Source organism: Mauremys reevesii, linkage group 5, assembly GCF_016161935.1.
Source record: "Mauremys reevesii isolate NIE-2019 linkage group 5, ASM1616193v1, whole genome shotgun sequence".
In the NCBI taxonomy this organism is placed as follows: Eukaryota; Metazoa; Chordata; order Testudines; family Geoemydidae; genus Mauremys; species Mauremys reevesii.
In genome coordinates this window covers 88,346,438-88,359,706 of record NC_052627.1, presented here as the reverse complement: position 1 = coordinate 88,359,706, position 13,269 = coordinate 88,346,438, and the positions used below count along the sequence as shown (strand labels likewise).

Sequence of the window (13,269 nt, the reverse complement as noted above, 5' to 3'; positions counted from 1 at the left end):
CACAGAGGCAAAGAAATAATACACAGAAAATAGAAAACAAAAATCCTTTTATCCAACAACAAGGAAAACCTGAAACCTCCTGAGTTGTAAAATACAGCATGAGGATCCAGCTGGAGACAGATTCAGTGGATGGTTGAAGCAATGTCCAGGCAAGGTTTGAGATGGGACTTCTTTCCTGCATTCCCCGGACTTGGTGGTTTTGAATCACCTCCTTATTTTTTTTTTTGCCAAATTTAAATCTGGATAGTACACAGATTAAGGGGAGCATACGGCTCTAAGAGACAGGACTCCTACCAGCTCTTTCTGTCAAGGAAGAGTTAGTACTCTCTACACACACATATACAACAAAAGAGGAAAAGGCACTGTTTATATCTCACTTACCATTCACAACCAGGTGAAATGTGTGTCTCTGTTGCTCCTTGTTAACGGGATTTGTAAGCACAATGGTGTAATTCCCAGCATCCTTTTCACTTGCCTCAGTAATTGTTAATGTGTAACCAAGTTTAATGGTATGATTTGTGCTGATGGCTTTTCCATTTTTATACCTAAACAAAATACATGGTAACTTGAATACTTTAGAGAGTCAGCTTGACATATAATACCACAATCTGTTTTAAAGGCATCACATTCTGACTCTTACCATTTTGCTTCTGGTGGAGGATAGCCTGTAAATCTCACAGGGATTTTGACTTGGTCTCCTACCCTTGTCTCCACCACAGACCCCATTCTGTCCAAAAGGATAAAAGGTTTTTCTGCAAGAAATTAATTGATGGGCTTGAAACAAAACATTGCCTTTCCATATTGCCAGAAATGTAAACTGTCTCCCATTTGGTTTAGTGTTTAATTGGAGATGAAAGGCAGCAGATGTAAATGACAAAGTGGCCCATGTACCTGCACAGGCACTTGCAATATTACAGTCCATGAGGTAAATCCTCAGTCCAGGGCCTAGCATAACTACTGGGGTTGAGCACTAGGGAGATCCACTAGGGCAAAGGGGAGGAGGGAATCCTCCACAGGCTTCAGAGCGGTTCTGAGGCAGTGAAGCAATGGAGCACTCCTGTGTGGGAAGAACAGGACAGGACAACATACATAGCAGTGGATCCTCCAGCCCCAACCTGCCTCTGGCCCATGTCACATCCGTAGGGATGCTCTGTGCCACCCAGGGTAGGTAGCCCCTCTCCTCTGACCATGCCTTCTCCTTCACCCCTTGCACAGAAAAGTGGACTAATTCTACTACCAGGGGACTCTCGACTGCATTAGAGGCAAGAGTTTGCTCTCAGCTCCACACCTCAACTCTCAGTCCCAATGCTCTGTCCTCCCTAGCCACTGTTGCCGTGTAACAAAAGAAGCAATGCAAACCAAGTGCTGTAAAGTATGTGTTGGGTAACACAATATCGCATTTAAACCTCTCCAAGGTTTCCACTTACACAGTCAGACAAAAAGGGCTCAATTTTTCCATTTCAGCACATAACAGTATTCAAAACTGCACGTGATACAATTACATAATTGGGCAGAGATTGAAGCTATCTATCTGAAGTTCTGCAACGCCAAAAATCCCACAATTCTGAAAGGATTTACACTACTTTTCTGCAACCACAGAAAGCAAAATTGTAATCAGCCCAACAGCACGATTGGCCTTTTGGCTAAGATCAAATAGAGTATCCGTTTAATATCTGATACAGCTGTGACAGAGAAGGCAGAACTGTTTCTTGTCCTGGCAGAAGAATGGACTATGGTCAGTTTGAACTGAAAAAATCAAAATGCTGATGCTGAAAGTCAGACTTAGTCACAACTTCAAGTCAGCCTTAATGCTCCTGCGTAAGACATACTGTACATCCATAACTAGCAGTACTGCTGCACTAGTTAATATTGGACCAAATCCTGCAATTCTTTCTCACTCATTCAAAAAAAAAAAAATCAGCTTTTTGTAGCCAACGGAGTTTTGCCTGATTGAGGACTGAGGAAGGATACGATTTGGCCAGAGTCATTTCCTCTGAGTCATTTCCTTATGACCAAAAGTAAAGCTGAATCCAATTTTCAGAATGCAAAAAGCCCAGGGCTGGATTGTGCCACCCTTACTCATGCAAGTAACACCTTTCTCTGCAGGTAGCCACAATGGAATCAATGGAACTACCTGTGGAGTCAGGTACTATTCAGTATGAGGAAGAGTGGCAGAATCTGACCCGAAATATACAGTTTCAACATTACAGTACCACATAGGGAGAGATTAAATAGAGGGACCACCAGCCATTCTTTGTTTTAGTGTCACTTTCTCTAGACTACGTAACAGCTTTCAGTGATAATCACATATAAGGTCCTAAGAGAAAACCCTTTAACATTAAAATAGAAAAACCTTGAGCTATAACAATGCTACTAAAAACAACTAGAAGCAATGGAAACACTGTGGCTGACAATTCAAAGCAGCCTGTTTATACGACAAACGTTTTGATTGACATACTGTGCAGCTAATTGCTTTCAACTTATGCATTTTCCATCCCAACAATCCCCACCTATAAATATCCAGAATTAAATCAGAGAATTCCATACCATGGACAATGACATACGTGCTGTTTTTCTTAGTCATAAGGCCACTGAATGCTGTGCAGTTGTACCGGCCTCTATCATTTAAGGTCACATGGTCTATGGTAAGAGTGCTTATGAACTTCTTCGGCTCATTCCCTGATGATGTTTTTAAGTCTCTGACTGTAGCACATTTTCCCTGTAACAGAGTAAAAGCTCTAAGAAGCAGTTCATTCCAACCCTTCCCCCAATCCTCCACACCAGTGGCAGATTAGCCACTGGCCAATGGGGACCGTGCCCAGGGGCCCCAGCCAATTGGGGGCCCCCGGAAAAATGGACACCCCTACACCCTGACCCACTCCACCTGGAACTCCTTCCGGGGAGCAGGAGAAGCCCTCACACTCCAACCCCACTCCCCAGCAGTAGCGCTGGGCAGGCAGAGCGGGGCAAGCTCCCACGCCCCAACCATTTGGAAGCTAAAATAACCATGGAAGCTAAAACACAGGAGCATCCTTTTGTATTTCTAGCAAGAGGTTGCTTCTTTCAGGGCTCTAGGGCACGGTATTAGGAAATGATTGTTTTACCTTAACAGAAGGGTAGTCCCACTTGAAATCAATTCCAACATTTGGCTCCGTCCTCACAGTACAATTTAGAACTAGTTTCTCCCCTGCTGCCAGCTCTATTTGGTGATGAGGGTTCATAGTTAAGTCATAAATTCTGTATCCTGGAAGAAGCAAAAGGAACAGAGTTTGAAAAAACATTCTGCTGAATGACGTAAGGATGCTGCTTTCCCAATGGCATTTACTCTCTCCCTTAGGAGTTACACCCACACAGCAGAAATGCCAGAAGCTTGAGTGCAGTGGGGAGATGGGGATACACCCAATTTCAAAAGTGGAGATGAAAAGGGTAAGGGTGCCCAAAAGTTGTACTGACACACAATGGGGCTCAGGCAAGTACAGTCTACTTTCAGATTTTAGCACATGCAGAGTGAGTGGGCTACTGTGAGGCCATTTGCCAGAAGCTCCCTCATGGTCAGACACAGTAAGATAAAAGAAGCTGACATGGTGAGACATCAGTACTTCTAAGCTGGAGTCAGACAGAGATGTTTGGACCAGATCCTGGGAGATGCTAAGCATCCTCAACTCTTATGGAAGGGTTTCTTGGCCCCTTGCAATGTTAGAGAATACTCAGAGGAGAACCTCAATGGTGAACCACAAAATTCACAATAGCATGGAAACAAACCCCACTCCCCAAATATTATGATAGACCAAAAGTGGGCATCAGTTTATGTGCTTGGAACTTTGCCACCACCAACAATTTGGCATTAGCAAAACTGTCCAAGGCATAAAACCTGTAATAAAAAATGTAAAATATGACAAAACATATCCAAAAATCCCAAATGACTCAAAACCAGACAGAAGATGATGAATTGTGGGGAAACTGCTGCCCCTAAAGGGAGATGGGGTGGTGAAATACTCCCTATTTTTCTCTTCCTCTCTTTAGGAATCTCCGCGTCTAGATGAGAATGTGCTGATCCTACCTTGCCAAAGCCTCAGTGTCACAATGAGGCTCGGGAGGTGGGGGATTGGCCTCTTCCAACCCTGGAGCTAGGAGTGTGCTCAACAGTCCAGGAGGAGGTCATTGCAGTCTCAGCATGGGTGGGGGCCTAAGAGGAGTCCTCACGTTACCCTGGAGGAGCAGGTAACTTCAATGTGTCAGAGCCGTATTCATCCAGTTAGGCCCAGGATATTAGTGTGCAGGGAAACAAGAATTTCTTGGGGTCAGGCCAGGTTTTGCATTTCTAGTGTGACATGCTCCCCTGTTTCTCCTCATAGCAAGCTAGAATTTTGTCTTCTTTCCTGAGCTTCTAGTGATACTTTGGGGTGCCTGTTCACTCTATGCTGACATTCATTACAAAAGAGCAGACGTTTAGGAAAAATAAAACCCTGCATGATTGAAAAAAGCAGCATCAAGGAAGATCAGGTAAAATCCCAAGCACAGATGCCGGTGATCCACCCGAAACAGAACACAATAACATTTTCCCTTTAAATTCAAGTGTTGTTTTTTTCCAAAGGAATACATATTAAAACATGCATTTTATGTTAATTGTATTTTCAGTATTCCTGATCTACAGTCCAATCAAATGTAACTGCTCAATATGTTGCACCAAGCAAAATAGCACTGCCTAAAACAATGACCATGGAGAGTAATCTTTGGCTTACCTAAAACCACAACTATGTACATCACAGACTGGTAACTTTCATCATCTATTTTAGCTTCACAGAAGACCATGCCTGCATAGCTGATCAGGTTACTGGGTATAGTGAAGCCTTTTTTATTATCCCATGAGATTGATTTACCATCAGGAACAAATAACTTTTCTGGATACCTCTGTTAAAAGATCAATAAAACATTCAGCATAATTCCAAAACTAAACAAATGCATATTGTAAGTCTACTATTTACTACAACATTCTGGATCCAGACTTGCCATCCTGACTCAGGCCACATTCTCACTGCAGTCAACAGATCTTTACAGAAGAAGTGTCATTTGTTAGTATAGTTATAGCATTCCCATTCTGTTCGTAAGTTTCATAATTTCCAAAGATGAGAAGCTCTTTTTAAGATATCTATTTTAATCCACTGTATTTATGTAAATTGACATTTAGCTAATTCTAGAGATAAGTAATGAAATATTTGACTTTTTTCTTACCGCATAAAGTGATACATTGAGATTTGATATGGATCCAAGACATGGAATCACCACTGTTTTGTTCCCAGTAATGTATATAACATCAAGTTGGTCACTAACTGAAGTCACAAATGGAGATCTGTAATCTAAAAGAATATTTGATTTGCATTTGTTATAATCTTTTCATTTGAAAGGACACAGCATGCTAGTTTTTCCCCTCTTATTTTTCTTTCCTTTCCTATCTATGTAGTCCTTTTCTATTTGGCAAACATTTGTATTTTCTTGTATGTGAATGGAGATGAAATTGACATCACTATTAAGATTAACTCCTCCTCTTTTTACAGTACCATCATGCCCAAATACACATTAATGGAGTCAACATAATTCTGGGTGCCTGACCCTGAAGTCTTTACTCAGTCAAAACTCCAGTTTAAGTCAGTGTGACTTCTGCCTGTGTAAGGACTATAGGAATGGATTCCAATATTAGTTATCAGTAGCTAAGTGCTTCACAACCCCTAAAATAATGCAAAAAGAACAGGAGTACTTGTGGCACCTTAGAGACTAACAAATTTATTTCAGCATAAGCTTTCGTGGGCTACAGCCCACTTCTTCAGATGCATAGAGTGGACCACACAGACAGAAGGTATTTATACATACAGAGAACATGAAAAGGTGAAAGTACCCATACCAACTGTAAGAGGCCAATCAAATAATAATAAAATAAAATAATGGCTATTCTTTTTTAAATTCTCAACAATAAATAAGCGGCTTTATAAACAAACCTATATATTATCGACCAACTTTTCAAAATTCTGACCATAAATTGTAGTAACAAACCAGTGCATGCAGGCATGCACAGATAATTGATGTCAGATAATCAGCAGTGAAAATAGTCAGGGGCTTAGTCTAATGCCGTTCTGTGTGTGTAGCTATCTAAACTGCATGCATAACCGAAGGCTTTGCAGTTGCATCCACATGCATTTTATATGGGCACAACTGAAAGCATGAGTTTTGAAAACTTAGTTCTTGAAGTCTATCTGGATTTCCTCATCAGAGTTCAACAGCTGTAAGGCAGACCAAATTTCAGACTTGATCTGAACATTGTCCTGTTAGATAATACAAATGTGAGTGCTATATACAAATACCCTATAACCCTTGCATGTGTGAAACTCCTACTGAAGTCTACAGTAGTTCTGCATGCAAACAAATCAGATCCCAGTATTGATATGTGGGCTAGGATCTGGAGAAGTAAATTAGGCTACTTGCTGCACATATAGATTTTATTAATTATGAGAACAGGGACTTTTCTATTTATGGTAAGTAGCATATTGACATGTAGTTATTCCACACAAAAATTTGCATACAGAATGTCAATTTCACAAGGCCAAGAATTCCAATATCAGGAAATTGGTCCCAATTTTAATTGTAAAGTCAGCCTGGTCAGCAGGACAGGAGGAAGAGCTGCAGGCACGTAAACATTTGGAAGCTGAAAGACAGGAGGCCAAGCTCAGCATGAAATAATCTTTTATGTGATGCAAATGCCTCACTTACAACTTAAGGTGATCATTTGTACCATACCTGAAAAATATCTCCAAAAGCTGCCACTGAGAAGAAAAGCTGTGATCAAAGATCTCACAGTTTACTATAGAAAAATGTTCCTACCATCACAGCTAAAATATATGCTAAGTTTCTGCTGTTCCATTGTTCTGTTTACTGTTTCACCCACACAAATTTATATGGTGTAGGCAAATGTATCTCTGTGATACGATCTGCATAGAACTAATAAGGATAATGTAAAATACAAACTGAGAAAAAGTTGTTTTTTGAGAGTCAAATACATTTGGCTGGCTTTTTGTATATATTTTTGCGCACAAATTGTGTTTCCACATTTCGGCTGGAAATGGACATATTGAAAAACCATGAGATGCCATTCTGCTATGTAAACTTTGTAGCTTGATCAAATGGGAAATGCTAGAAGTCTCATGAAAGAAGCCTGATCTCTTCCTTGACTGTTATGATGAGAGTTCCCTCTCCTGATTCAATCTACTTTAACCACTTATCGGCACTTCAAGGGACAGTTTCTGCAGTTATTTACTATATAGAATGGCCATAAACTTCAGTTGGAGTTCAATGAAAGGAGAGACTGCAGGATCTGGCACCTATAGAATGGATGTATATTTATATTCTTGTTTTCCTTAAAACCTTGAGGAAAAGTGGACTGGTAACTGCTTTCTTCTTAAGCTGATAGTCTCCAGCTTACAACTGTTGATCTTGAGGCATATGCTTTGCCAAATAGGCTTTTGTGTGGGTAATCCAATGAACATTACTTCAGAACAAAGCTTTTTGAAATGCCTGTTACACCATTGTTTCTTTTTAATCGTAGTGATAGGTAGGAATCCCATAAGAATCTTGTAACCACCTACCTTGAACATAGACATAAATGCTTGTAGTTGCCTGGGTGTCCCTGTAAAAGCACTTGTAGTCCCCAGTGTCATTCCCTATTACTTTTGTAAGAGTGAGCATCTTACAATAGGGGCCGTCTCTGCAGTCCGTCACTGCAACATGTTTCTCAGAACTGCTCTGATTGTTAGGCAACAACCACTCCAAAGCTCTTTGACCACTAGCAAAACAAAGGAGGGAGATGTATTAGGGCAAATGGGGCTTGCTATCACCATGCCAGGAAAACTCAGTCCTACTCATTCTTGAATGGTCCATTTTAACTTCAGGAGAAATAGCTATTAGACAAACTTAATTATTTAACATTAAGAAACATGCTAAATCTGATAAATGAGTGTGAGATGCTCAATTCCGCAAAGCTACAAGAAAGTTTCTTCATTTGCATATTAAGAGGTGATGAATATAAGCCACACAAAGACTCAAAAAAGGGAGTAATCGAGGTGACAAGGGCTCTGCTTAACCCCTAGCAAACTCCACTATGTTCCAGAGTACTCTCCCCAATCCCTGCTGTTTGCACCCCATCTTTCCCACACAGGGGAGTAGCTAGGACTACCCAGGGACTACCTTAACACACCTGACACACTAGACTCTTGAGAACATCCCCTGATTAGCCAATAGCTTTTGTTTTGTTCTTTAATCCCCTCATGATGTAACCCTCTAATACTCAGCCCAAGGCCTGCAGTGGAGAAGGGGATGGGGGAACAAGGAAAGAGGGAGTAGAAGGAAGGGTCCACCTCTATATCCAAATTAAATTAATAAATCATTCTCATCATCATAACGCAGGCCAAAGTTGCCCTTACCTGCAAGTAATATTTAGAGTATCATTTGCAGTTATTGTAAGAATATCTTTTTGGATGCTAAGACTTGGTTGATCCGGAGAAATGAACAAGCCTGCAAAAATAAAATCAATAAATGAATGTGCCAAAAACATATCAGATTCAATTAGAAAAGCACTGTATTAATGTATATGTATGTAGCATGTTTTAAGTTGACCTATTTGCTTAATGTGTTAAACTGTTCTACTGCTTTCCACATATCCCAGTAGAAGTTCAAGAGCTCTGTCATAACAGGAAGAATGGGCAGATGGTCATGAGCTAGCAGAATAGCTCTGCAATTCATAAAGCTCGGGTGGAGTTCCTGTTGTTCTGCATTACCAACTTCAAGGTCTAACAAGAGGATATGGGACATTGAAATAAAGTGAACCTTCATCTGATGATCTCACTCCCTTGGGAAAGGTCTTATAATAAATTAAATAATAAATTTGCCAAGGCTGTTGATTAACAAATTCTGCTAAGAGTTATTTTGCATAGTGCATCATGAACTCAAGGTCATCTGACCCAGTCTTGTTTTCCTTTATCATATTTTCTAATGTGTTTCCTTTGTTGCCTGAAACCCTAAGAAAACCTGTTCCTATCAAACTTTACTTGTGTGATTGGTTCCATTGCATTCAGTGAGAATACTCATGTCAGTTAAAGCTTGCAAGATCATTTCCAATATTTGTTCTGACGTAACTGTTCAGTATGGCAGTCTGCGCAAACTTTCAAAGAACACAATGAGATGTTTTCGGCATTTATTACTATGCTCACTCCCTTTGGGAGTTCTGTGTCCATAAAGGATGAGTACAGAGATCTGAGTCAGTTCTGAAACATTACCTTGGCCAGACAACGCGGAGCACTTGTACAACAGAAGAATTGATGCAAATACGGATGTACAAGGAGTCAGTGAGTGAACTTACACAAGAAAATGAACAGTGATGGTACTAGCATATCGGGACACATTTCATTAATCTTTTAACTGTCTGGAAGAAACAGACTAGTCTCCATAACTAAATGTAGCTAATACAGTAATTGTAAAGTCTGAGGATGTATACTGAGTCTGATTCTCCATTGTGTTGCACCAGTTTTATGCCAGTGTAAGTGCAATATCTTTAGTGAAGTTACATTGGCATAATGTTGTAAAGAATTAGGCCTGTTATGTTTGCCAGTCATCACAACAGCCATAAATAGTGCAATCTCTCAGTACTAAAATTAAACAAATGTTTCTATACCTAGCAGACAAGCCCATCTAATAAGAGGAACATGTTTTAAAATGCAAGAATTATTTCTTCATTATGAACAGGAATTTCTTCTACAGCCTTCTTTTCTCATTTCCCTTTTTTCCTCGTTTCAATGCTTCTGATACGATTCAAAAGTCCATGATTATATAGAGAGACAGCTCTGATGAATGGCAATAGAGTTGGTATCAATGACAGTAAAGTCATCCTAGAGCTAGGTAGGGGCTTCAATATTTTTCAGGATTTCATTATATTTTTATCAAACCCTTCCTAAGGAGATTCTTTATTGACAGTAGGCTTCAGATAATTGATTTCTGTTGCACTTTACTCTAGAAAGCCACCACTAATGTAAAAACTTTAATTAGGACGGGAAATCAAATCAAAATCAAGATATGCATCTTATTCTCTATCATAGGCATTGCAAATCATGACTTATCTAATCTAACTATCAAGTAAACAGGATTAAATCTTCCTGGACCAAATCCTGCTCCCATCTGCATGCCTATAGCTCCCATGCCTTCAACGAGACTAGCTTACAAAATAAAAGCAGAATATGGCCTGTATTAAAACTGAGATTTTTTCCCCCTCATTAAGTGTTGCTTAGTTAGACCTAAAAACTAAGCTAAAGATAAGCTCCATTTAGTCAAGGATGTTCAGTCTCAATCAAACTGTGACCAATCTCTGTCTAGATTATTTTCTTCAAGGTAGAACATTATGCTATTAAATACAATTGCTCGTATGCATATCTCTAAGGAGGCTATTCCAAAAGAAAATGCATTAACTTATGTATGCATTTTAAAAACCCATGATGTACTAACACTAGGATCAATAAAATAGCATTATTTATTGGATAAAAATCCAAGTGTCTGACATTAAATTAATATCTGTATTATAATAGTCAAAATGTTTATTTTTGCTCCAAGCATAGGCATTATTTTAATTAATTTTAAAATTCATCCCTATATATTTAAAATGCAATTTCTGCTAACATATTAACCTCAATATGATTGTTTTCACTTGGCTTATTCTCAGTTTCTGTAACCTCCACTAACAGGACAGAGGATAGAACTAAGGTATCAGGCTGAATGTAAAGGATTTTGTACCACTTATTCCCCATCCAGTGGTATAATGAACTGGGGATGTGTCCAGCCACTGGAATTAGTCTTGCAGAGGCTGTAGAGGCAGGGGTTGGTTGCGCTGTGTCTTGCACAGCATATTATTAACTCTCCGCAGATAGAAGGCAACTCCTTTTTTTTTTCTCTCTTGTTTCTTTCCTTTCATTAAGATTTGCTTTGGGCCTGGGAAAGTTTGGCAGAACTGTCCCTGGCTTCCTGTGTTTTCTAGAAAAGATTCAGGGGTGAAATTATGGCTCCAACGCCCGATATGCTAATCAGACTTCGTGGTCTCTCCAAATTCTCCTTGTAAAGCAATAGCCTGTGCACCTGCCTACTCTCTCATGCGAGGAGTGACCAGTCAGGATGTCCTGCCCTTTGCAGCACCTGAACTGTGATAAGGAGCAGCCTTCCTCTGGAGCCCTCAGGGGAAGGAGGAGGGCATGGCCAAGGCTAACACCTTTAACAACAAAAATAGCTCTGGGGCAGATCCTCAACTGGAGGTGTAAATGGTGCTAGCTTCCATTGACTTCCCTATCACAATTCACCCCAGCTGAGGATCGTCCCCAGGCCACCAGCAAACACAATCCATGGATTCGGGGTGAAATCTTTGCCTTACTGAAGTCAAGAGCAAAACTCCCATTGACTTCAATAGGGGCAGGATTATTCTCCCCTGCCCCCGCCCCTGTGTCCGGAGTATGGCTCCTCCGAGCCTGCTCGCTTCGGGGGCAGAAACAAAACTCCCATCGCATCCCGGGGGGGCTCCGGGGATGGCCCTCGCCCTGCCCCCTCAGAGCAGCTGCCCCGGGGCCTCGTGTCCCAGCATCTGCGCCCCACTGGCCCCTCGCCCCAGGGGAGGTGTCCCGAGCCGCTGCACCGGCTGCTCCAGCCCAGCGCCCCTTACCTGGAGCCGGCCGGGTCCCCAGCCACAGCAGCAGCGCCAGCACCACCCTGCGCTCCATCGCAGCCCTGGGGCCGGGGGTCCCCACGCCCGGACACGGGCTCCGGCTGCTGCCCGGGCTGCACGCGGGTGCCTTCTCCGCCAAGCGGTAATCCGAGCCCCGCGGGCAGGGCTGCTACTGGGGCGAGCCGCTGCTGCGCCCGGGGTGCGGGAACGATCGCTCCGTGCGAGCCGGGGGCTTTGCCAAGCATCGCAGCCGCCCGCCAGCCCGCCGCGCCTCTACTTTGTGCAGGGGGAGGAGTCAGACTCCTGCGGACCCGCCCCCCTTCCCCTGGCTCCGCCCCCACAGGGGACCTGGGGCGCACGTGTCCGCTCAGTCCCGTGTAGTCCATTCTGCTTGTGACAAGCCCAAGGCAGCATCCCAGCCCTGCCCTTCGCTCCCAGCTTGTAACACTCAGCTGGTCTTTTATATGGGGGACCTCACCTCCGACTCTCACCTCCTCTGCCTTCAAACTGGGAGTGGTGCATTGGTCTCTTAAAGCATTTGGCTGATCCTGCAGATTCTTTAAATCAAAAACTTCACAAAGGAGCTCCAGCACATTTAGCTGGTGGTGGCCCCTATATATGTATAGTTAGATGTATGTGTATTCTTATGGTTCAGGTGTCCCGCTATTCACTACTGACTGCATATGGCAGTATATATGTTCTTGGATCTGGTATAATTTCAGTATTTCCTCAATGTGTCTAGTACATCCCTGATGTTTTAATTAATTGTACCAGGACTGTGATATTTCCAGCCAGATTAAACTATTTCCCATTTTCACTAATGACCAAATCAAGTTCTTTTTACTCAGACAGCAATATCATTGACACTAATGGGATGGTTGTCTTTAATAAGCCTTGCAGGTTTTTGGTCCACTACTGACTATGGATATAGTGATATTCAGGTGGTGAAAAGCATCTCCAAGCTGTTAAAATATGTTTTTCTGCATACATAAAATACAAAATGGGAGTGATAGCAAAAGCATTTTTTAGAGATTATTGATACACTTGCATTAAAGTAAATGTTGGCAATTCTTTTACAAAAGATCCTCTTTTGGGGAAACAAATGCACGTTTATGGAAATTTTTAGCCATATACCTTTTGCATTAGTCTACTTACTAACAAATCTGCATGTAATACTCAGAGCAAAGGAATTAGTGAATGAGCCAGGAATTCTAGCTGTTTTACTGTATTTTACTGGTTTTGGAGATCAATACAATTTCCATTGAGATTGTTCCCCTGCAGCTCACTGAAAGACAGCGTGAGAGCAGCTAAATTTCTATATTGATTTCTGCACACAGATCCAACGAAACATATTACAAGTAAAAGAAGAAACACATAAATCAAAGAGAGTGAAGTGAGCAACACTCGAACAAAATGTACTGTTATTCTCCTGACAGCACTTTATTATGTTAGGCCAGGAAATCTGCAGCCTTTTTTAAAGACATCTTCATTATCCCATAGGTGGGGTTAGAGGCACTTCTAAGTGATCG

The 13,269-nt window shown here is 41.6% G+C and overlaps 1 protein-coding gene across 2 annotated transcripts in view; it reads right to left on the bottom strand.

Moving 5' to 3' along the window:
• Window positions 1-11,982, bottom strand: part of KDR (kinase insert domain receptor) — a 37,831-nt gene extending 25,849 nt beyond the window's left edge. For both annotated transcript variants that reach the window (XM_039542067.1, XM_039542068.1), the window contains exons 1-9: window positions 11,738-11,982; window positions 8,469-8,559; window positions 7,635-7,831; window positions 5,233-5,357; window positions 4,743-4,911; window positions 3,105-3,244; window positions 2,548-2,719; window positions 641-752; window positions 382-545 (exon numbers count right to left, since the gene is read on the bottom strand). In XM_039542067.1, coding sequence (XP_039398001.1) covers window positions 382-545; window positions 641-752; window positions 2,548-2,719; window positions 3,105-3,244; window positions 4,743-4,911; window positions 5,233-5,357; window positions 7,635-7,831; window positions 8,469-8,559; window positions 11,738-11,795 — 1,228 coding nt within the window. In that variant the 5' untranslated portion in view covers window positions 11,796-11,982. The remainder of the gene's footprint in view (window positions 1-381; window positions 546-640; window positions 753-2,547; window positions 2,720-3,104; window positions 3,245-4,742; window positions 4,912-5,232; window positions 5,358-7,634; window positions 7,832-8,468; window positions 8,560-11,737) is intronic.
• Window positions 11,983-13,269: the final 1,287 nt, after the last annotated feature.